This window comes from Rhinolophus ferrumequinum, chromosome 18 (assembly GCF_004115265.2).
Source record: "Rhinolophus ferrumequinum isolate MPI-CBG mRhiFer1 chromosome 18, mRhiFer1_v1.p, whole genome shotgun sequence".
Lineage (NCBI taxonomy): Eukaryota > Metazoa > Chordata > Mammalia > Chiroptera > Rhinolophidae > Rhinolophus > Rhinolophus ferrumequinum.
Window position 1 is genome coordinate 29,137,387 of NC_046301.1, and position 25,097 is coordinate 29,162,483.

Below are 25,097 nucleotides of genomic sequence, written 5' to 3' on the forward strand. Positions count from 1 at the left end.
TCAAGAAACACTGACTTTAGTACAAGTGATTTAATTAAATCACCGTTCACTGACAAATTGCAAGAAAAAAGTTGATGCACTCCAAGGAGATTTCATTTATAGAGCACAAAAACAAACTTTTTAGATATTCAAGATTTAGAATATGCTAAATTCTAACATTAAGGATTAGAACAGTAAGGATTCTGTGCCACTGAAAGAACCACAGCAGACACCTCTAGCACTAACCTCATTATTCACAATTGTCTATTTACACCTCCGTTTGCCCTACGTGTCTAAAAGGTTCTCGGGGTGGGCGTGTCTCAGTGATCTCTCTCTCTCTCTCCCCATCAACCAGCACACAGCAGACCAGAATAAAGTTCTTTGCAAGAACAAAGACATGTGTAAGGCATTTATTTTTGCTGCAAAGATCAGCTCTTACATTTGTCTTATGCAAGTAGTTGACACATTTTTGTTGGCTGTAAAAACATATTTTTGAGCAAAATTTTGATCTGCAATAATAAACAAAATCTTGGCTTTTCCTGGCTCACTCATGACAAGATTGCCACTTAGCGCCCAAATAGGTAAACTGTGGGAGTAATTCACTGGAACTGAATCGACACTTAAATCCTGGCTGAGGAGCGTAATCACACGTGGAACTTCTTAGACATCCCGAGGCCTGAGCCCCACCCCGAGATGTTCTCATTTTGATTCAATGATGAAATCACACATCTATGGCACAGAGGTACACAGTCCTGAAGCAAGGCATTTTGTCATATTCACAAGAGAATGTGAAGACACGTTCTTGGAAAATCAGTGAAAAATCTTACAGTTTTCAGAGCTTGGAATTTTTTTCTTCATCTTGATTTCTTTTTTAATAGTACACTTTCACAATGGGGTTGTCTCACACTATTTTATTATTCCCAGAGGATAAAATTACAAAGGGTTCTTTTTCATCATGGGAACAAGAGTACCTCCAAAAGAGCTTTTGCTAAAATACTGTCTGTGAAGGGTGGGGAGGTACTTGGGAGCAAGGATTCAAGATCTGAAAAGGAAAGTTAATCTGAAAACCACTCAGCCCCAGACAGTTGAGCTGAGGATGAGTCTGGAGATGGCCCCCCCAATGTCGGGGCCACACTGAAGTGGGAGCTTCAGAACCTCGGGGTCCCAGTTTCCTTAACACTCCCACAGGGGTACACGTGTGCCTTTGGAGCTTTGTGGAGGTAGATTGAAAGGCTGCCTCCGTCAGAGGTGGACTGTGAAATCATGAGAAAGCATTCCGAGCTCTCCTCTTCAGCAATTTAGCCTTTTCGTGGAAAACTAATTTTTCAATTTCTTAATCATAATGTTAGAGCATTTTGGGAATTATCGGTTCGAACTTTCTTTTCTCCCATGAAAAACAAAAGACCAAAAAACAAATTGTATCTGACAGGACTGGATATTTACTTATTGCCAAAGAACCTGGGTTTAAACAACATAAAAAACAGGATGCGATGATTCAATTGTCACCTAATTGAGTTTTACAAAGGACAGTTATTTTCTTTTTGTTCTCTTTGATCCCACAGCTGGTAAACAGCAGGTGGAGATAGGGTTTTATTTCTGGGAGGGACCTCGGAGCTCCTCTCATCCAAGGATCCTTTTTTTTGGCTATGATTTTAAATTTTATTTATTTATTTAGTTTTTAATATTTTTTATTAGTTTCAGGTGCACAAAGCAATGTAATAGTTAGACATTTATCTTTTATACCCCTCACACAGTGATAACCCCCTCCCTCCTCCCTCTGACGTCGCACACGCCATTACATTTCCACTGTCTCTATTCCTAATGCTGTAGACCACCTCAGGGATGATGTAGATGCCTGATCACTGCACTGTACACCTGCAGCTAAAGCTGAACAATAATGAATGCCAACTACAATTATATATATATATATACACACACATAGTTACAAGAAGCAGAGTACACACCACGGATCTTCTTAAACCCTGAAGGCTGGCTTCATCATCATCCTCACTGGTTGCTCCCCACTCACATTGTCCCTGTAATAGGCAGCCCCAAATAACCTCTGTCTTTGAAGCTGCCATCCTTTTCTGAGTTTAATGGGGACCTCTGTTTACTTTTCCTCACCAAAGGGAAGAGGAGGGTGTGAGGCAGGGACACTGCAGAGGACAGCCACGCACCTGCCAGTTTCACCTGACCTGAGTCTGGGAGGGTCCCGAACCCCTCGCTGGAGTACGGTGAACACCAGTCAGCTCCGCCCTGTTGGACCACAGACCTGAATCTTCCAGGCAGACAGCCCAGGGAGGGCGCCAGGCAAAGGAGAAGACAGTCTCCTGCAAGATCAGATGAGTCTGGCCTTTCACATCCATTTCTAACAAAGGGAAAGGGGAGGCAGGAGGGATGGCCTTTGTTTCCGATGTCAGTGATGACCTAGGACACTTTCTCCTCGTACTTCTAGAGATATGGTGTAATTTTTTAACTTCCCAGCAACATTAGTTATTTTTCTCAACCCCTATGGATTTCCCAAACTACTGAGCATAAAAATTCTTGAAAACAATCAGGGGCTTGCGTGTTTATTTTCTGCAGGAGGAGAAAGGGCCTCTGGCTAGTGTGCATCCAATGTAGGAGCTGGGACTGAGGGATGGAGAGAGAAAGGCAGGTGGGAGGGGAGATGAGGGCAGTCAAGGTGAGCTGACTGGTCACTGTGACCAGGGAGTAAGGGAGGAGCCATGGGGTCCCCAGGAAGAAGAAGTGAGTCCTGGGGCTGGCAGAAGATGCCGGCACTTGCCCAACTTAGTGCATGGAATGGAAGAAATGCTGTGTCCATGCAGAGACTGAAACAAGAGGAGGCTCAGGGTTCTGCCTAAATTCAGCTAACAGACCCTCCTTCTATAGAGTGGCCCTGGATCCCTCTCAGAAAGATTCCCAATTCCTGTCCTGGTCCCTTGTCAGTGGAAATAAATCATCTGGTGATGTGTTTACAATGTGACAGCTAGTGCTCAGTTATTTCCATTTTTAAATCACTACTCTTTCCAGGCAGCTAGTGCCACTTCCCTCTCATCTCCTTGTCCTCTTCGTCTGATGAACTGGCCTATCCTCCGGGAAGGAATGGATAACATTTAACACTCCATTTTACTCCCCCTACTTCTATCACCAACTGAGTTGGAAGGGCCATCTGGGTATCTGGTTTTAAAGACAGGAAGACTAAGATGCTACCCCATGCCACCTGTGTGGCACTGAGCTGGAAGTGTCCCTGAAGCCTCCAGGCTCAGAGGCCTCCAGCTCGGTGGCCTCTGCACAGGAAGCAGGGCAGGCTGAGCACAGAAGGGAATTCAGCGGATTTAAGCAAAGACAATGGACCTCTGTCACCTGGTAAGGCTTGTAACCAACAGTTATCATGTATAGAGCTTTGTTGGGAAATTGTGGCCACTGGTGATATAGCTAATGATGTGAATAGAATTGCATTCGTAAACCAATGAACAAAAACACAGATTTGTTAAGGGTCCGTTCCCAGAGGGCAGGGTCTGTGATTCATCTCTGGATCCCACAGGTCCTGGCATATGGCAGGTGTTCAATTAACATCTATTGGCTGTTTGTAGGTCAATGAGACTAATAACTAAACCCAGATTTACCGGGCACTCCGAGCCATTGTTTAGGCTTTTGTAATACCGTTTTCTAGCTTCTGTATTTGATACTTCAACATCTTGCTGACTCTGGGCAGGGCTAGCCAGATAATAAAGGACTCTCCTGTAAGCAAGACTTTTAAATGCAAACCAGCCAATCCAGAGCCCACAGCCCACAACCACCTCCTTTATCAGTTCTCACACATATCCACCTGCCCTAATCACACCAGGGCCACCAGGTACCAGACTGGACAGCCCCTGTGTCCCAGCATCCACTGAAGTTATCCAAACTAGCCAATCCCAAACTTGTTTAACCTGCTTCACCTGTTCCTTCCCAAGGAAACCACAATGAAAACTCTTGCTTATGGTTTCCCATCACTCCTTCTGCCTCCACGAGTAACAAACTATGTTTTCAATGGCCACTGTCTTCTGATCTGTTGACTTCATCATATCTGAATAATAATAAAACCTACTTTTTAAACAGCTTGGAAATCTCCAACAGTGAGACACAACAGAATAACAGCTGCCACTTGCCAAGCACCTATACTGGCTAAACACTTAGATACATTAATTCTAAGCACAACAACCATGAATATGGTAATATTACTCCCACTTTGCAGACGATGAAGCTGAGCCTCAGAGAGATGAGGTGGTTCGCCCAAAACACATGGCAGAGCTAGGATTCTTCAGCCTTGAAGGAAGGAGATATGAGGTTTGCAGAAAAGACCTGGTGTGATAATGGGGATGGCAGGGGAAAGAATGTCACAAGGACAGTTCTTTCATTCATTCAGCAACTGTTTCTTGAGCAAGATGTAGTGTTTATGAGAGCTGACTTCTTAGCTTTAGTCTGTTAACATCCTTCAGGGATCCCCAGTATAAACCTAGTACATGCATGTTTAAGGCTATTCCCCCTGGGCACCCTGGAAATGCTTAAAATACTTAAGACATATTATACATTTCCATTTTAATAGATGCCCTTAGGTCAGGGTTGGGGGATCATTGTAACTCTGGAGGGAAGAAATGAATTCCTACATTTGGCAGAGCATACTGAGGTCCTGACGGCACTGGAAAATCAAGATGCTGAGATAAAACTTGTTGGGAAAGAGACAAGGTCAAGCTCACTTTTACTTGTGGACAAACTATGAGATTATTTTCAAACAGAGACACTTTGAAGAGTGAATAGTGCTCTGTTAACCAACATGCAGGGAGAGCGGGCATAACCCAAGCTGGTTCCTGCAGCCTGGGAAGTATAGCCCCCATTGAGGAAGCCTGTCTTCCATTTCTCCTCGTCCTCATTCATTCTCTTCAACACGCCCCCTCCTGACCTGATTGCTGCCATCTGCCCCCTTCGGGTTTCTATCTTCCTATGTTCTATCTTCATGTTCTATCTTCCTAGTCCCTCCTCTGTGCTCCCCAAGGAGACCTGTGAATGATAGAAGCTGTAACCCTTAGCTGTAACCCTCAGGAAAGGAGGTGAATGGCCAGCCCCCTTCCTGCAGCCTCCTCTCTTAAGAGGACTTTTTTTTTTTTAAAGGAAAGTAATTAATTAATTAATGTTATTAAAGTATAGTTGACATACAATATTATATTAGTTTCAGGTATACCGCATAGTAATTCTACATTTTACATACCTTATGATGTGAGCACCACGGTAAGTCTAGTAGCCATCTTAACAGGACTTTCTAAACACAAGGCTTCTTCTGCCCACACTGAACACCTTGGGTTACCTTGACTTGAACTGACTCTCAAGTCAGGCAGCAGGACAGGGGCAGGCATCAGGGAGCGGGCAGGCTTCAGGACACTGGGCAGAAGGCTGGTACCACCATGGACTCCCATCAGCGCTGCAGCTGAGCCTCACCATTAAGCAGCAGCCAGGTCTGCAGGGCGGTGAGGGGAGCAGCAGGCCGGTCCTACCTTCCCCCTTGGGGCCCCTCTTCACCACTTTGCATGGGAGATTAGATTCCAGGCAAGAAGCCCCAGGGGCACTGGGAAGGGTGGGGCATTTCTGTGACCTGAAGTTTGCCTTGAGGTTAGTGTCTTAGGCTTCTCGCAGAGCCATTTAAGACCCTGTCATTGAGCCCCTGTCCAAACCTATTTACATTTATATCTATTTCCTGCCAGCGGCACCTTTTAGAATAATTCATTCCGTCTGTCCCCTGCATTTTAGCCATTTATTCCCACGGTCCCCCTAGCTGTATCATCGGGCCAGACCGTCTCCGCCCCCTGAAACTTTAAACTCCAAGAATCTGCTCTCATAGCCCCTCACCACCACCAGGGACTTCAGAGCTTGGAACCACAGGAAGCAGCAGGAGCTGTGCCGAGGGGTGGGGTTTAAGGACAGGGCAGAAGTGGCTTTGAATCCAGGCTCTGCTTCTAACTAGTTGAGCGACCTTGGCAATTTACTTCACCTAAGAGTTCAAACTCTCATGGACACACTGGGAATAACAATATACAGTGAGGTTTAATGGAGACCAGGTATTGAAGCCCTGAGCACAGAGCCTGCCTGTGCATGTGTTCAGCTAAGGGGAGCCCTGTATTATTATCACTTCTAATGGACACAGCCACGCTTCCCCCACCTCCCCTGGCCTCCCCTGGCCTCCCACCTTCCACAAAAGCCAAAATGAACTCCAGAGCTCCTGGTGCTGTAGGAAAAGGCTCCCTCCACACCCCTGGCCCACACACTACCTTCAGGAGGGAACAGCGGTCCCTAGAACTTTGTGTGCTCCTGGCAAGACCCCTATCACAAACACTCAGCCTCCCCTTCAGTTAATCTGCCCCGAGCTCAGCCTGCCCAACCCCACTGAGTCCTCCGCCCTGGTTTACATCAATCCCACAGAAGCCCCAGGATCCCAGGACGCCCCATCACCCACTATAATCTCCAAACAGCCTTATTTATCCTCGTTTACCCCATCTCCCTCCCCGACTGCTGAAACTTTCCCACTGTGGTCCCTGGACCTCCCAGACACTCAGCCAAAACACCCTGATTTCCTCAACCTCCGCTCAGGACATTTTTTCCCTTTCTTGTTCTAATGGAAACCTGCTTTCCTTTGTCTCCCCAAGTGTGGCTTTCTCTCACCCACTCTCACAAAACTGGCCTAAGCTGACAGTAGGTGTTTTTCTTTGCTACTTCCAGAACTTTCTCTCTTCTCCCTAAAACCCCCAGCTTGGACTCTAACATCACACACCCTTGTCCTCGTTGCTAAGGAACATGCTCACCCTTCCTCCGGGCTCGCGGTCACTCTCTCAATCTCCACTTCTAACTCCTCCCCGCCTCTTCTCCTCTCCTGATTTCACCTCCACGCTGATGCACTTGAAAGGTAGCTGGCCAAACATGAGATGGGCTCAAAATACAAAATACACACAGGATTTTGAAGGCTCAGCATGAGAAAAAAATATATAAATACCTCCATTATTTTTTATAGTGATTACATATCAAAAAAATAATATTTGGAATGTATTAGATTAAATAAGATATATTACTCTATTTAAATTAGTTTCATCTGTGCCTGTTTACCTTTTTATGTGGCTACTAGAACATCTAAAATCGCATATGGGCCTCGTATTACATTTCTATTGCCTTTACCAGTAGTCAAAATCCCTTCTTAATCGCGATTTCAAAAGCCCCCTGTTATAGTCACCACTCCCATCTTCCTGGCACGCGCTCTCAAGAACTCTGATTCTCACGCTCCCTAACCTCCCCGGGACCTACAAACCAAGGACCTCACTGCCTCTCCGCCGTCTTTCCTCATTACGTCCTTCCTTCCCTTCTTGTCTGACTTACGTTCTATAATCTACGCTATTCCCTCTCTACACCCAACCCCACTCCCTCGTTCCTCTCTGGCTTCCTCACACTCCCTTGGCAACACTCTAAACCCTAGTTAGATTGAACTCTGCACTTCCATACGCACAGCTGAGCATAACTGGAGAAAGGAAAAATGCCACCATGCTTATCGGTCTGACTTTAAGCGCGTGATCACTAAACCAAAGTGGGCCCGATGGCTGTCCAGGGGGCTTCCCACCTGTTCTTAGTCCATTCACCCACTCATCTTCCAGATGCCTGCTCCATTCCTCCTCTTCCTGCTTCACTCTCTTTCCTATGCGACTGCAAAAACACAGGCAATGAGAAAACGGCTTCCTTAAGTTCCCACCGCAAGGTAACCACCGACCTGCGTCCAGGCCTCCACGCTTTACCTTCCCTTCTGTCACTGGAGTTGAAATGTCTGTGCTCTGGGCTCAGCCAACAGCCCCATCTGCACATCAGCTTCCTTCTTACGTACTCAGGGACGTAACTCCTGCAATTCTGTTTAGGCAACGTTTCCCTCTGTGTGGCATCACTCCATCACCATAAACCATACTGCTATTTATTCCATCTTGAAAAACAAAGTGAAAATATCTCTCGGCCTCCCTTTCCCTTTCACGTTTGTCCTCTTGTACAGCAGAACTTCTTGAAAGAGTGCACGCACCCACTGCATCCAGTTCCCCTTCTCACATCCTCTCCTGAACCCACTCCAATTAGCCTCCTCCCCACCAACTTCACCGAAACTGCTCTTGCCAAGTGTTGTGGGCTGAATTGTGCCCCCAAATTCCTATGTTGTCCTAACCCCCAGCACCTCAGAATGTGACTGTATTTGAAGATAGGACCTTTAAGAGGTGATTAAGTTAAAATGAAGATTTAGGGTGGGTCTGATCCAATCTGACTGGTGCCCTTATAAGAAGACGAAATTTAGACACAGAGACACCAGGTGCACATACACACAGAGAAAAAACTATATGAGGACACAGCAAGAAGGTAAGCCAGGAAGAGAGGCTTTAGGAGAAACCAACCCTGAGGACACATTGATCTTGGACTTCCAGCCTCCAGAACTGTGAGAAAATAAATGTCTGTTGTTGAAGCCACAAAGTCTATGATATTTTGTTACGCAGCCCAAGCTGACTAATACACCAGGTCACCACTGACCTCCATTCCAACTGCTTAATCCAGTGGCCAATGCTCACTGCTCTTCCAACTTGACCTTCTAGCAGCATTGGTCTCCCCTTCCTCCTCAAGACACTTCCAGAGCTCAGCATTCTTGCTTTTTCTTTCACTACTTGCTCCTTCTCAGTCTCCTGTACTGCTCCTCCTATGTCCCATCCTTTCAGACCTCTTAGCATGGTGTGAACCAGAACCCTTTCCCTGGACCTCTTCTCATTTTCACCCACGCCACCCATCTGTCAGCTCTAATCTAAAAGCACACAATCAGAACTGGGTCCCCCCTCATCTCCTCCACTTCTCTGAGGCCCTAGCATTTATCATCTAAATCAGGGGTGTCCAAACTTTTTTCAACGGTTTTCACCAAGGGCCGTATGCGGTAAAATACACAAACAGCCGGGCCACTCACTCGAGATGAAGTACGTATTGCCTCACCTGGTTTATTTAAGTAAACTAAATATATTTTTGGAATTTGCTGCGGGCCAATAAAAAATGGATTGTGGGCTGCAGTTGGCCCGTGGGCCGCAGTGTGGACACCCCTGATCTAAATTATCCTACTTGGACTTGACCCCAGATCCCCTCTACGACTCCATTGATTCTTTTCCCAACCTCAAAGCCAGGGGTCTCCAAAGCAGGGTCTACATTGGGTCCTTTCCCTCTCGTTCAACTCAGACTTAACCCACGGCACCCTGGCTTCTCACTGCCTACTCGACGGACACTGACATGGCTCTGCAGAGGTCATTCGTGACCTTCCTGCTAGAAAAATCCAATGTCCTGCTGCAGCTAGAGTAAGCATTCTAAAAAGCAAACAGGGCCTTATCCTTTCACTGCTTTGAAACCCTTTGCTAGCTTCCCATTGCCTCCAGAAATCCAGATTCCTATGGATGGCACAGGAGACCTGCCATGATTTGGCTTTAGCTTCATTTAATTAAGTTTGGGCTGTAGAGTTAGTGAATTCTGACTCCAATTCTGTAGATTGAACGGTTATTCCCCCAGAAATTCATATGTTGAAATCTAACCTCCGAGGTGATGGTATTAGGAGGTGGGGCCTCCGGGGGTGGTTAGGTCATGAGGGGGGAGCCCTCACGAACGGGATTAATGTCTCCATAAAATAGACCCCGGAGAGCTCCCTCTTTCCTTTCACCATGTGAGAAGACGGCCATCTATGAACTAGGTAGCAGGCTTCCACCAGACACCAAATCTGCCGGCACCTTGGTCTTGGACTTCCCAGCCTCCAGAACTGTGAGAAATACATGTCTGTTGTTTATCAGCCACGCTGTCTATGGTATTCTGCTCCAGCAGCCTGAATGGACTGAGTCGCCAATCCTTCCTAACTCTGTTACCTGGTGTCTGTGCCTTGGTTTCCTCATATGTCATTTGGGTATAATAACGGGACTTATCTCACTGGGTGGAGAAGAAGATCAAATGAGCTCATACTTGTAAAATCCTAAGAACAGTGCCTGGCTTTGTGGAGCTTGGTGAGTGAGTGTTTATTAACTCCCTCTACTATCTTTCCAGAGCCTGAGTGTTGCTTCCTTTGGGTTGGAAAACATTTGCCTGCCCTTCCTAGTAGGCAGGCCACTGCCTGTCCTTCAATATTTTGCTCTGGAGTCTATCCCTGCAGAAGGCCTCCCTTCCTCCCCAAGGCAGACTGAGGGCTCCTTCTTCTCCCCTCTGACTGCAGTTGACATATACTTCCATTAGAGTAGTAATCAAATTATAATGCAGGGTCTGTTTACATGTCTGTGTCTTCAGGGGACTTTAAATCCCTTGAGGACAGGAAACACAACCTTTTATTTCTGCATGTACCACCAGCATCGTAAAGCCCTGCCATCTTTGGATAAACGAAGTCACAGTTCCTTTTATTTTGTCTGGGACTCATCTCTCTAAGCCTTCCTTTATCCCGGCGCTTATGGATCTGATGAATAAGAATGTGCTCAGTTATCCAACAAGCAAAGGTGTCTTCCATATGCAAGATACAGTGCTAGGTGTTGGGGACATAAAGGTGAACCCAAGGCAGACAGTGTTTGCCCTCAAGGACTTACAGTCCAGAGGGAACTTGGGTGCACAAGCTGCAGTCTAAGTGTGAATGGGCAGCTGACAGGGGCCAGAGAGTCTGGACCAAAGGCTTGGAAAGAGAGAGACAGAAGCCAGGACTTCTAGACTCTGTGGGCACCAGTCACGCTGCTTATCATCTGACACCAGAGATCAGTACCGGATACACCTGGGAATGAGGTAAAAATGGATCTCACTGCCCTGGAGACTTAAAACAGAGAATGTGGAGGAACTAGAGTGTACTGGGCGGGTCTCAGGGTAGAAGCAGACAGACGGTAGGATTGCCACAATACTCATCCTAAGATCTAACATTTATAAGTGCTCAGTATATACCAGGCACTGCAGGAAGGACTTAATGTGGAATCACTGGTGTCGCCCTTGCAATCACACCGTGTCAGGGCTATGAGTACCCCGTTTTATAGAAGAGGGTGAGGCTGAGGTTAAGAACTTGTTCGGGGTTTCACAGCAAGTGAGCTGGCGGCAAGGCCAGAGTTGGGAGACTGTGCCTTTTGCCACCATGCAATGCTACCCTCCCCACCATGGAGAGGGCAAGACTGTTCGGGAGGTTAAGTGTGGACTCAGGTTCTTGGGGTGAGTGAGGCTGTATGTGTCTGCAGCAAACGTGTGGTCCAAACCCTGCATGTCCTTCCCACTGGACCACCTTTAGGTAAGCACTGAGCCGGGACCAACTTTGTGCAGGTCTGCAGTGGGGAGGGCGGGAAGAGAGGGGGGCACAGACCAACTAGAGTGATGGTAAAATGACAGAGGGCTGGCCCTTGTCTCATGGCCTCGTGCCCCTTGCTGCTTGGAGCCAGTGTGTGGCACCTGCAGGGTACCTGAAAAGCACCTTTCTTGTTGAAAGATGAAGATGAAAAAATGAAGGAATGACTGAGGGAATGAAGGGCAGGAATGACAAGAGCAAGGTCCTTAGGTGGGGAGAAATGGATAATACGATGAAGACTAACCGTGACCTGACTCATCACCCTTCCACGCAGGGAATCTCCCGAAGCCCCCTCCCCACTTACGGTCCTGCTCTCACTGCAGGTCCCCCTCCCAGCCCACCCACTCCAGAGTGTCCTGGGCCAGTAGCATTCCCCTTAGAGCCACCCCATGCCCTGGAGAAATGCCACATGGGACATGGTACAGTTTACGGGCAAGGGGCTTGGGTGAAGAAAGGGAGCAAAGACTCCTTTTGTACCCATGTGGAAAGGAGCCCTCGGGGTGTCTGGGCTCTTCTCACTCTTCCCTGACCCACCCAGGGATAACGAAACACATCCCTCCACCCTTCTGGTAGCAAAGCACAGGAAGGCCCCCGGGAGCCAAGGGCTCTGATCAGTGTGTGTGTGGCCAGAGCCCCATACACCGTAGCACCAGGAGCCCTCGGGACCCAGACTATTCCTTACAGATTCTACTATTTGGGGAATGGGACTAAAGGCCTTCTCTCGGTTTCCCTGAGTATCTAGACTTCACGAGGAAGTCCACTAACCCAAACTCTGTTTTCTTTCACAGAAGCTAAGAACCAACCTTTAGAGGCTGTGCAGGCCAGGGGTCCCTGAGAAGCGGCATGGGTGTTTCCTGGCAGACCCTGCGTGGCAGCCGCTGCTCCTGAACTTCTTGTGTCTCCCTTTTCTTTTCTCTCCACATCCCCAAGATTTGCAGGGACTCCCCAAAGGGCAGGGAGGTGAAATACATGTGTATCGAGGGTAGATTGTCTGCAAGGTGCTTTATGAGGGTTATGTCACCTGATTTCTCCCACAGCTTCCGCAACATGAGGAATATTATTCCCACTTTGCAGATGGGGGCACTGAGGATTAGAGGGTCAGGGCCCCAGTGAAACAGATGGCCTACTAAGCTAGGCAACTTCACAGGATTTCGTAAAGGGAGGGTCAGGGTGTAAGATTCCCACAAGGGCTGCAGTTGTGTCCTCAGGCTGTAACCACCCCCGGCCCTCAGGTTCAAGGAGGGGAGCAATTACTAGCACCTGGAAGGAGAAAGCCTGTGTGGAGAGCATGGTTTACAAGGAGCTGTGACTTTGGGTGGAAGGACACAGCAGCCCAAGGTGACCCCACAGGGCAGGAGCTGGATGAATAAAGATGGCACCTTCGCTTTCTTCCATCTTCCCATCTCCTTTCTGGGCAGCTCCCCAGTGGCCAACCCCAGCGAGGCAGAGAGTTAGGTGAATGGTGGTGAGTGGAAACTGAGGCGCAAACAAGACACCCTGCACTGAGCCCAAGGCCACACAGCCACTGCGGTCTATAGAGTCAAGCCCAGACCTGCCAAACGTCAACGTCCAGGCCCTTGTCACCTCCCTGTGCTGTTCCCCATCTTGTGATGAGACCCCGGACCCAGCCTGACCCCCACCCGCCACGACCACACATTTATCCAGCTCTGGTTTAACAGGGACAGGACCCTGAGAGCACCGCGACGCTGCAGGAGTTAATCTCTCTGCTCTCTCCTGCTTCAGTGCCTGATTCTCCAACCTGTGGAGGGCGGTGACCCTCCATGAGGCCCAGCCAGACCCTCCCAGGAAATCCACTCCTATCTTTGGGTGGCTGCCCAGCAGCCCTCAGCTATGCCAGAAGAGCTGGGAAGATTTGACTGATGAGAAGGTAGATGCGGGGGTTCCCCGAGGAGAAGAGTTTAATTTTATAGGGAACGAACGCCGGAGTGGGGACCTCAGGCCCTACACTCAGCCAGCGGCTGGGCTGCAGGCGTCCCGGCGCGGCCAGGAACATGTGTAACTCATTACCTCTGAGAGCCTCCCATTTGTGGCCCGTGGATGACGCCACGAGTGTGGTGGAGGGCCTGGGGCTGTGGGGTGAGCTGACTGCAATATTTTTCTGACACTAACACCTCTCTCTGGCCCTCGGAAAGGGCTGTGGAGGAGCCAAGCCCAGCTAAACACCACCCACGCCCAGCCCTCCACCTCCTCCGCCTCCTGGCGCCAGACTGGAGAGGCCTACAGCTGTCCAGGCTACAAAAGAAAGGAATGGGAAGGTGAGAGGGGAGGGAGAGGAAGGAGTAGAGAGAGGGAGGGGGGAGGGGCTGAACGGGCCCAGCTGGCCCATTATGGTTTCTGTTCAAAGGGAAGTGTCAGTAGGCATCAAGGTTAGAGAAGCCTTAGCTAAAGGACCTTGGAGATTGAATTCTGCAGTTATTCCTTCCACGTTATTCCAGAAAAACAGGTGGAACCAATGCTTTTGACTGGTGGAGACATGGAGGTGAGGAGGTCCCTGCCCCTAGGACCTTCCCATTAACAGGGGGCTCCTATGTGGATGCTGAGAGCTCAGACACAGAAAGGAGGTAGGCCCTGAGAGGCCACCCAAACGAGAGGTGCAGAGGAGGGAGAGGTCCAGTGTCATCACAGAGATGGGTGTGGAGTGAGCCTTGAAAGACGCAGGAGTTGGGCGACATGGCTTCTCATAGAGAGGACAGAGGAACCAAGGCAGGTACCACAGTCCTCACCTTCCCTTCTCACCTGGTAAGTGAAAAGAAGGGAAGGGATAAAGGCAAGGTAGGAGGAGAAGAGAAGAAAAGAGAGGAGAGGAGAGGAGGAAGGAAGGCAGGGCAGAGGAGAGCGTGCTCTCAGGGCATGACCTATGAAATAACATGTTTACCCCCTAACGTCTTTAAATTCCCTCCTGCATTAAAATCCAAGGCATACTCTAATATGTAGGCTGCGTTTTTGCCACTTTGCTTCCCCAGACCCCAGTATCCCCAAGGCCAAGGGGAGACTCCTCCTCCCCTCCCCACCTCCCTGCCTTCAAGGGGTAAACCCTGGAAAGGACTTGGAGCCCCTGTGAGGCCCACACCAGACGATATTGTTTTCATTTACTCAAGGCCCACGGTTTGCTCGGGTCTCCCTCCCTGTCCCCATCTCTGCCCACCCTCTTTCCCATCAACCTTCCAGCCTCACCCCTTCTCCCTCTCCTGTTACACTCTCCAGAGATGAGGATCAGGAAGAAGCAAAATCCTGGGGAAACAGATCAAATCTGGCTGGAATTTCCCCAAGTCAGAGCCCAATGTTTTCCTCTTAGAAGTGAAAGGGAAGAAAAAAAATCAAACCAGAAACCAATGAGCTTTTCAGTGGCTGGTTGCATCTCCACACTAGTCTTTCTGGGTTCCTTGTGCCCTCCACCCAACCCTGCACCTGGCATGCAGGAGGGAAGAGTGGGGATGATCCAGATGATTTAGAAATCAGTTTTAGAATGTATTTGTTTTAGTGCTCGCTTCGGCAGCACATATACTAGAATGTATTTGTTTTGCCACCAGTAGATTTTAAGGACCCCTGTGTTCATTTGTTTGTTCGCTTATTCATTCATTCAACAAATACTTAGTGAGCACTTACTACATGCCAGGCTGGGAGACAGTGAACAAAACAGAGATGCTGCCTGTCGCGTGAGGAACAGACAGTAAATGATAAACATAGTCAATAAGAAAATTACATATGTGTTAGAAGAACATAGGACCAAGAGAAGCAGGGGAAGAGGGCTAGGAGTGCAGTAGAGACAGAAAAGCCTACTGGGGGAGGTGAGATTTGAGCAAAGACAGGAACAGGGTGAGAGAGTGAGCAGCAAGTTCAACATGAAGATCAGAGGCCAACTTGGTCAGGTCAGTGCCTGGGTTTGCTCAGGGTGGCATTGTGTCCTGACTTAGGTTGTAAAAGGACCTTACCCCAAAGGCAATGACCAAATCTGTTTCTACGAACAGAACTGTAGACTGGACAGGACATTTGACCCACCCTTTCTGCCCCCATTTGGCAGAGGAAGATGCTGAGACCCAGAAGGAGGATGGGCCCTGGTCAGGTCACACGCCCTGGGAGGGGTGAGTCAGGCTTGATCCCTCATCTTCCAGCCTCTACTGTCTCAGTTCATGGGGTGCCAGGCCTCAGGTGACCCCCAAGGACACTTGCTAGCATTGCTCTAAAATTGCCCTCTGGTCAGGTCTCCCCACCGCTGGGGACCTGGAAAGCACATTGGCTGGGGTACTGTTATTTTTCAGCCCTTCTTGTCCAAATGGTCTTTTAAAAATTTTTTTTAATTTGGGGTTCAGACAAAGGGAGAGTAAGATGAGGTAAAGGGAAGAGGGTACAATGGCCCAGTGACACCTCCCACCTCAGGCCTCTCCCCACCCCGGTGGTCCCCACTCTGCCCTTCCCCTACTGACAGCCAGGCTGGCCCTGCTGGTCCTCCAATCGCCCCATTATGCTGGACCCATTCTTTCTTGCCAAACCAGGCCTCCCCACTGATGGCTGGATGGGACAGGGCTGGACCAAGGATCCCAAAGCCAACGTGGCCTTTGCTATGTGTGACGGGCAAGTGCTAAGCCCTTGGCCTCCAGCCCCCCAGGGCCTTCCTCTCAGGTGGCATTAACCTGACGGCAACAGTGACCTGGTACAACTCAGCTCATCATAGCTTTCCCCACCTACCTCCTCTCTTACAACATCACAGTCAGTCTTTGAGGCCTTTTTTTGAGGCCTGCTTGACTTCAATAATTACACATACTTTCGCCTACTTTATATGGTGGATAATTGTCCCCATGCCAGTCCTTTCCAGTGGATCATAAGCCCTTTGAATGCAAGGACGGTTTAATTTCTCTTTGGAACATCTCTGGCACCTAACCCATAGCTTCACACAGCATGGGTCCTCTAAGCACGGGTGCTGACTGGAATCCAGAAACAGAGCTATCACCGCAGGCAATTTACGAGAATGGGTGAAGAGCTGTTTCTCAGTCACAAGCCCAAATCTCCTTGTCTCCTCTCCCTGCTGAGACTGTCTCCAATCCCTGCCTTTCTAAGTCACCCAGCTTCCCTTCCTACTCTCAGCACTTTGTGGGAGGAAACACAGGCTTGGAGCATGAGGGGGAGTCATTTCTCATTTTGAGTAATTTCAAGACAGAGGCAGCTAGCAGAGTGGAGCACAACAAAACACAACGCTTGAGAAAAAAGCTTGACAAAAGGCCTGCGTGATGGTTAATTTTATGTGTTAACTTAACTGTGCCACGACAGGGCCCAGATTAAACATCATTTCTGGGTGTGTCTTGGAGGGTGTTTCCTGATGAGATTAGCATTTGAATTGGAGGATTCAGTGAAGCAGACTGGCCCTCTCCCACGTGGGTGGGCTTCATCCAATCAGCTGAGGGCCTGAGTAGAACAAAAGGTAGAAGTGTTTGCTTTTTGCTTCCTGCCTGATTGCTAGAGTTGAGACATCTCCTCTCATCGTCTCCGGCCCTCAAACTGCTGTTTACACCATTGACTCCTCTGGTTCTCAGGCCTTCTGACTGGGACTGAGTCACATCCCTGGCTCTCCTGGGTCTCCAGTGTGCAGATTGTGGGACTTCTCCGCCTCCATAATCACGTGAGTCCTGTATAGTACATCACTTTATACATGTACGTAGAGAGCATACCAGTTCTGTTTGTCTGGAGAACCCTAATACAGACTATCTCTATCTCACCGTAAATCTTTACAAGACTCTTCTGTGAGCTTCATTCTATTCATCTTTGAAGTGGGGATGATGCTTTCTTTCTGCTTCTACACTCACAGCAAAGAGGAGTGTATGCATTCATGCAGCAATATTTACTAAGCACCTACTAAGAGTCGAGTTCCATGCTGGATATACAGGAGGCAGGCTGCTGACAAAGGGCTTTGGGCTTTTTTAGAGGAAGCTGTATCAGTTGTATTTCCAGAGTTTTAGCAAATACCTAGCCCCCAAAGATGCAGTGCCACCTGGGTCACTGGAATGGGGAACCCTTTCCTGTGACATGTCCTGGGGCCTCAGACCCAGGGGCAGGATGAATATCTGGAGAGGTATGTTTTGTCCTTACAAATCCTTCTGGAAATGGATTGGAGACTCCTCACCTGAGGGCCTGGGCTAATCGGTTCAGATGCCTTTGCCTGAGCCCAGCCTCTCACTCAGAGAGAGGCAAAAGGAGTCAGGAAACTCAATGCTGGAAGCCCTCTATGAGCTGAATTATCCTTAATGCTTTTTCTCAGCCTCCACTAGCTCATCTATAAAATGGGTGCTCATCTTGCTGATCACACAGGTTTGTTGAGATGCATGAATGAGAAAACTTATGGAAAAGACCTTTCAAAGCATTAAGTTCAATATATGCAGTATTAGGGGGGAGGTCACCAGCACCCTGGAGCAATGCCAAGGTTGGGTGTGGGGTGCAGGGCAGATCCCCAAGACCGAGCCAGAGGTACTCACCATCCTCGCACAGGTTCAGCTTGGACAGGCTCCTGCCATCAAAGGGCTCCTCAAAGATGGAACTGGTGTCACGGTCACTCACGGTGTGCAGGTACATGGCTTTATTCTCCATCCTGGCCTGCAGCAGCAGCGGGAGAGAATGCAGGAGGCTAGGAGAGGGAAGAAGGAAGGAGGGGGTGGAGAGAGAGAGAATAAACTGTAGGTGGAAATGGAAATGAATGGCTAGAACAAGGTACCCACACTGTGACCCCAAACCTGAACGCTGGGACTGCGTCCTCATCAACGATTGACATCTACTGAGCCCCTAGGACCCTGATTCCCCATCTCCAACTTCCTCACTGTTTGGGAAAACCAAGGACCTTTGGATCTTTCTGATGTGAGACCTTTATGGGGCTGGAGCCCTCAGCCGAGAGCGGGCACGGAGGGCCAGGCTGGGCGGGGCCTGGAGGAACCGACCTTCCTGACCCAAAAGGAGCAGTTTCTGAGCCTCTAGAGCTCTGGGTACGTCAGACAGACTTGGGCTGCTCTGTGTCGGAAACGAGGGAAACCAGACATAAAGGTGGGTGCGGACACCACCAGCCAACACAGCTAAGAACAGAAGGGCTCCCAACCCAGCCGGGCCGGCACGGTCAGATCTGGCTTCAGTGGGATCATAGCAGGGATTCGTCTCCCATAGGAGCCTGGCGAGCACGCGGCCCTGTTGGGCCACCCCAGACACTAAGACCTGGGCAGCCTTAGACCCAGGGAGGGTCCCAGTGCCTGAATGGCCTCCTGAGGCCAGATCACAGGGGCTTAGGGTCCCACCCACAATGTCCCAGGGACATACCCAGTGACTGGGGAGATGCTCTATTTAACGTGAACCAGCCCCATTTATACAAGTGTGGATGACACCATCCCATTTTCTAATATGCACACTTGTCCTGTGTATGTGATGGGAAAGGCAGTGTGTGGAGAAGTCCCAGTTGCTCCGGTGAGACATGTGTTACAGGACTCTGGTGGGAACTGTGCCTCTTTTTGTTTGCTGGATTTTCTACGGTGTGTTTGCATTCTTTGTGCAATAAGAAAAATCCATTTTTCGAGCCAAATTGCAAAGTATTTATTTCCATAACATACTTGATATTCTTTTTCTTACATATATGCTCAGTGATTTTATAAATTACTCTCCACTTTCAGCTGGTTCCAGCCATTAGTTGAGCTTGGCCTTTGGTTCTGATGCTCTTGGACTATCTGGATATTGAATCCAAAAAAAGAATCCACTTTTCAAAAGTGAATTCTTTGGAAGATAAAAGCCCCTGGAAGGGTGGATGGGTCCCAGGCCCAGCATGGAACAAGCTCAATTCTGAGGCCCAGAGTGCCAGCCAGGGGTCTACCACCTGAGCGGAGGTGACAGGGAGGTGCCCGGCAGATGGCAGTGGAGGCACAGTGTCTGCTGATTGAAGGGAGCAGCCGTCAGTTCATCTTTAGAAGCAGGCTGGGAAAGGTGGTGTCAGCACCGTTTCAATAATGAGATAATGAAGGAGGAAGCTGGCCAAATGGCTCTGCCTGGCAGAGTAAACATAAATTTCCTATTTTCGTGACTTGACCTTTGTCTCCAGAGATCTCTGACTTCAGGGCTGAGAAGAGACTATAAATGACCAGTTGTCAATCCACTGGCCCAGGAGGGACGGAGAGGGGTGTCTGCTCTTGTCTTTTCATGTAATGAGATGCCACATCCCCTGTACATGCGTGCAGGCATGCACACACACAGGCACACACACACGTACAGTTAGGGTGTTCCCAGTCTCTGGGGGTCTTTCTTCCAGTCTGTGGGAGGGAGGGGCAGAAGGAAGCCCAAACTCTGTCAGGATCTGTCCTCCCTGCCCCAGGGGCCCCCGGAGCCCCTGTATAGCTCCCACCTCAGCTTCTCCATTCTACAGTTGAGTCAAGTTTGCTAGTCTCCCAATACCCGCCCTCTATTCAAGCCCTCCACCCAGTAAGGGTTTCTAGGTGGGGCGCGGAGCAGCTCCACTGCTGCAGAGCGGCAGGGGATCCTCCCTCGTTTCATAGCACTGTGTGCAGCATCCCTGCCTCTGGCCTCCTTTGGATCCTGGGGAGCTGCAAATCAGGAGGCCAGTGTCTTCTGCGTGTGATAACCCTCTCTTTGCCAAAAGCAGAGGTCGCGCAGAGCCCAGAGCTGTCATGCCGGGAGTGGAGGTGTGGCGACGGGCTTGGGCCAGCTCAGTCCCATCTTCATTTCCACCTTCCCCTTCGCTGATCAGCTCCTGGACCAAAGCTGGAATGCAGGACTTGTTATCCGGAAAGTGTCTGTCGGGTGGCCCTGACTCTGCTCCCTCCCCACCCCTCAGCTGGTGGAGCAGGAGCCCTGGGGAACTTGTTGGGGAGTGGGGCTGGCCGAGTAGGAGGCCAGATGTGAGTGAGATGAGATTGGAAATGCTCAGTCAGCTCTGCTAATGTTTGTTACTCGGGAAGGAAACCTAAGAATGTTCTATCTGCCCCAGGTTTTATTTTGGGTGGTTTTTCTTTCCTGGGGAAGGGGGGAGCAGGGCCAGAATTTGGACCCTTTGATCATTTGGTCTCATAGCCTTTGGGCCAAGTTTGTGCTCTCAGGGAAGGCTCAGCGAACCTCTTGCGTGTGCATTCAGCCCATGAGTTACAGATGTTTGCCATCCAGGATCTCTCTGCCCTCCCAGGAGCACTGTGAGGGGGGCAGGTGGTGCCAGTCTGTCATTCCCACTTTAAAGATAAGCCAACCAAGGCACAAAGAGGCAAGAACCAATGGATGTCAGAGAGGGGTGAGTTGCTAGGCAAAGGCTTCCCACCCAGGACACTGGCTCAGCCACCAGGTTGCTTTGTCCAGGAAGTGTGTCTCAGTCCCTTTTGGTGACCACCTTTAGGGTCAAAGACGAGTCAGTGAAGATGGCCAGGTAGGGGCTCTTTGGCCAAAGAGAGGCTCTGAGAGCTGGAAGGTAGGGGACCAGGGCCCCGGAAACATGGGCAGAGGGCGGACGCCAGAGCGCCCTGTGGATGAAGCCCAAGCAGCCTGGACTTTTATGTTTCCAGTCAAAGAGTAGCGTCTTCATTCCCCAGGGCGAGGAGACTTGACTGACCTCTTAGGATGTCTTGATGCACTTTAGAGCTGAAGCACTCAGCCATCCATAGCTCCACCCTAGGCAGCTCTGTGCAAACCTGTGGGGTGTGGGGAGCTCAGCGGACACGGGATCCTATCTTGGCTCCACTTCTTATTATTCAGGAACTTGGCCCAATCAGCTAAGCTCGTGCAGCCTCAGGTCATCATTTCTATGATGAGGAGAAGCACATCTGCCAGCCACTCGCTTATGGAGAGCCTCATGTGGGATAGTGCACGTGGAAAGACTTTACACACAAGGGCACACAGCGAGTTAGTGGCAGAGACTGGTGATAACCAACAGCCCCCCAGCATTTTCTGGCCCTGCCAAGCAGCCAGGTGGGAGGGGTCTGTAGGTTCTTTAGGGCTCCTTCCTGCCTTGCCAGTCCCAGGAACAATGCTGTTTGGGGTTCCCTTTGCAGAAGGCAATCATGAATGCAGACCAGAGCTGAAGTCCAGACCCTGACTCTCAAAGTCCCTCTCTGGGCAGCAGAAGGACTCAATCAATTCTTCCTGCCAAGAGGATGGCATGAGCCTTGCTTGTTGCTGCAAAGACGGTGTCTCTCTGGGTTCCAGTATCTAACTCTGCAGGGCTTCTAGCTTTTCTTTGGATTGCCTAGCTTTAAACTCATCGGAAGCAAGTAAAAGTCACCATGAATGTGACCCTCTCCAGAGAGACTCTCACCAAGTAGGTTTTAAGCCCTTTCCTCCTCCAACAGTACTTAGTTAACCTAAATCACAACCCAAAGCCTGGAGAGGTGTAGGTGTTTTATAAATCAGCTTTCCTTTCGTATGTTCCACCGCTAGGCACGCACACGCACACACATTCTGTCCATGTAGAGGGACTGTCACCTGTACCATCTGCACCCTAAATTAGGCTTTTGAGCTGTGACAAGAGCCAGACAGAGTTGCCACTAAGGCAATAGCTTCCCGCGGCACTTCAAATGCAGGCTTACACGCACCCGCTCAGGCAGCTGGATGAGGGCCCAGCGGATCTCCAAAGGCTGACAACTGAGACGGCCCTATTTGGCACCAGTACCTCTATGTTCCACACCCCGGGGATGCCCAAACTCATGCCTTACTCCATCTGCCACATCCCAGTGTCCTCCTCCATTTACCTTTGGGGACACCATGCCCAGGTGCTGGGACAAAGTTAGTATCAAAGTGTCAAAGTGACAAAGACTCACCCTATTGCCTCCACGGAGGCTGCAGAGGCTGTCCCCTCAGTTCCCGGCATTCACCATGGTGCCTGGAGAGCTGGCTGCTACTGCTGCACTGAGACCCAAGCGGCCCCTTGGAGCTTGTCCCCACAACCAGCCAAATCCAGACGGAGTCATAGAAAGAGGCTGCAGGGGTGCCCAGTGACTCGTCTCAGGGGTCACTTGTCAAGGAAGATAAGGTCAGGAGGCAAGACTTAGCCTTGTGCCCAAGTCGGGGGCCAGCGGCTGGGAAGTCCCTGGGTTGGTGCCTCACCTCAGTCAGCCAGGGGCCGCGGTCAGGAGGTGTTCTGTGGAGGCACCAGCAGCTCTGCTAGGTACTGACTGAGATGTGAACTGCAGCTGCTCTGGCCGCCAGTCTCTAAATATAAAGTTCTTGGAGCACTTGTGGAGGCCCCCGTGGGGTCTGGAACACGTCCCCCCTCTGGTGGCCAATCTTAGCATTACAGCTCTCCACAGGACCTGCGGCTTGGTCCGGAGCCCAGAAGTCAGCCTTGGTCTTGGGACTCCATGCGCTTATTCTAAAGGCCCTGCTCAAACGTTTTGGAAAGCTTCCAGGGGAATGGCAGCTAGACCTGGCTTATGAGCCATGCAAGAAAACCAGCCTTATAAACGTATTTATAGGATGGAGTTTGGCATTGCTCAGTGCATTCGCCAAACTCGGCTTAGAATTCCTTACGTGTTTTCCTGAAGTCACATCCACCCCCAAGGGACACATATTGGCCACACCGGGGATATTCTGATGAGTGCCCCAGGAGATTCCCAAAGTCAGTTTCAGCTCAACTCAGCCATAAGGCCAACCTTTATGGTGCACTGGCATTGCACAAGGGTGGAGAGATGCAAGAGTGAGTCCGATGAGCTTGCTGTCCTCAAGGGGGTTGCCATCCAGGAGGAAGGGTGGGCTCGGGCACAAATAACTGTAAACCTAAGTGTGACTAGTTACATTTTAAAAAGGAGACCTAACCAAAACCTTCACAGAGTAATTACCTCCAGATTGGGGTGGTGATGGGGAACGTCATCAGGGAAATTCCAAAACAGTTTGAGCCATGGCAGCACTGTCAGTTTATGTGGACAGCCTCCTGAAGACAGAACTCTGAAGGTAACATTCAGGAATAGGCTCAAGTTCATTGGTTACGATTCGGCCTGAACACTTGAGGGTGAGATCTTGTACAGAAGAGTTCGCCAAGGCTCAGGTCTCCCCGCACGACAGCTGCCAACACAGAGCTGAGTCAGAAATGTCTTAGTCATTTTCAGGGACTGCGCCGCCTGACCACCCTTGAGAAGCAGCTCCCATATGAGGCTTCGTATTACAGAGATAAAAAAAAAGAAAGAAAAGAAAAGATAGAAGAAGGATAATACTAATAGGAGGAGAAGCAGAAAGAAGAAAACGGAGGGGCGGGAGAAAACATTTTATAGTATATACCACGTGCTAGGCAATTCCGAGTGGTTTTCGTGTCTTCGCTCATTTAACCTTGACAACAACCTGATGAGGTCGGTACTGTTATTATTCCCACTTTAGAGAGATGAAGGAACTAAGTAACTTGTCCAAGGTCAAGCAGCCTGCATGTGTACAGTTCGGTAGTGTTAAGTGCATTCACACTGTTGTGCAACCATCACTCCATGCATCTCCAGAGCACTTTTCATCTGGCAAAACAGAGACTCTCCACCCATTAGACGACTCCCTCTTCCTCTTCCTCACAGCCCCTGGAAACCCCGATTCTACTTTCTGTCTCTATGAATTAGACTATCTAGGTACCTTGCTATGCGTTTATTTGTGGCCTGCTCTACAAAAAATACTCTTTACGACCGGTAGTATTTTCTTTTTTGTTAGTTTTTAACCTGTTTCATGTCCAATACAAATATTTCAAAAACAAGTTTTTGTGCCTTGTTCACAGACCAGTGTTTATCTTTTCCTGTTGTTGTTCAGCTTCGTAGGCACAGCCTGGTGAAAAATATATAATCTCTCCAAAATCAGAATTTGGATTTACCACATTTAAAAAGTAATTATTGTTTAATTGTACCATGAATTTCATCAGTTTAGATTTTGTTCAGGAGATAGTTTAGGTAAAAAGTAATTACTGTATGAGCAAAATGATATAGGAATTTAGCTTTTGTGGTTTTATAAAATTTTGTTTGATCAACAGTGTAAATGCTTTCTGATTTATCATCATATTGTTTATCTCAAAGCACCCATCTGATCTTAACTGAAATCCATCAACCGCCTCTAGCCACTAGCCCCACTCCCCCCACCAATGTAGGAGCTACATCTGAGGGAAGGTAGATGGATCCAAGACAAAGCGCTTCTGAATTAGAAAGCAGCCCCGGCTTCTGAGAGAATCTATGCCTCATCAGCTTTAAGTCGTTCCTAATGATTTTTATTTCCTCCTGTCTCAATTTCTATTATCTTCCCCCCAAGGTAATTATATATGCTTTATTAGGGAAAGTTGATTCAGACATTGTAAGGCTGAATTAGGGACAAAGCCACAGATTTATAGTATCAAGTCCTGGACTTTAATCTGACCATTCCTAGTTGTGTTTCCTTGGGCAAATCACTAAATTTATTGGTCTCAGTATTCTCATTGGACATGAAGATAATAACCTCATATCACAGGGAAGATGTGAGTATCAAATGGGATCAGGCAGTGACTCGGAGCCTGCTAGTTTCATGAGATGTTCCTAGGAGTTCCTTGAGAAAGGATTCTCTGGTCAAAGCAAAAGGTGTTCCTTAACTGCAGGACTTATCAGAGCCTTTAAGATTCTACTGAGCACAGTGATTCTGCAAGAGAGGGATGTAGTATTAAAGCTTCTCCATTCTTAATTGAACACAGAGAACAGCGCTAGTGCTCCATCGGACATACTGAAGGAGATTCTAAGCTTGTTTACAACTTAAACAAAAACAAATATTAGAAAACTGAAGGTTCCTGCTG

General features: G+C 49.0%; 1 protein-coding gene across 1 annotated transcript in view; it reads right to left on the reverse strand.

Moving 5' to 3' along the window:
- SCARA5 (scavenger receptor class A member 5) overlaps window positions 1-22,517 on the reverse strand; it is a 102,934-nt gene extending 80,417 nt beyond the window's left edge. Inside the window, exons 1-2 of the mRNA XM_033135292.1 lie at window positions 22,141-22,517; window positions 17,830-17,978 (exon numbers count right to left, since the gene is read on the reverse strand). Coding sequence (XP_032991183.1) covers window positions 17,830-17,978; window positions 22,141-22,190 — 199 coding nt within the window. The 5' untranslated portion in view covers window positions 22,191-22,517. The remainder of the gene's footprint in view (window positions 1-17,829; window positions 17,979-22,140) is intronic.
- Between the last annotated feature and the right edge of the window lie 2,580 nt (window positions 22,518-25,097).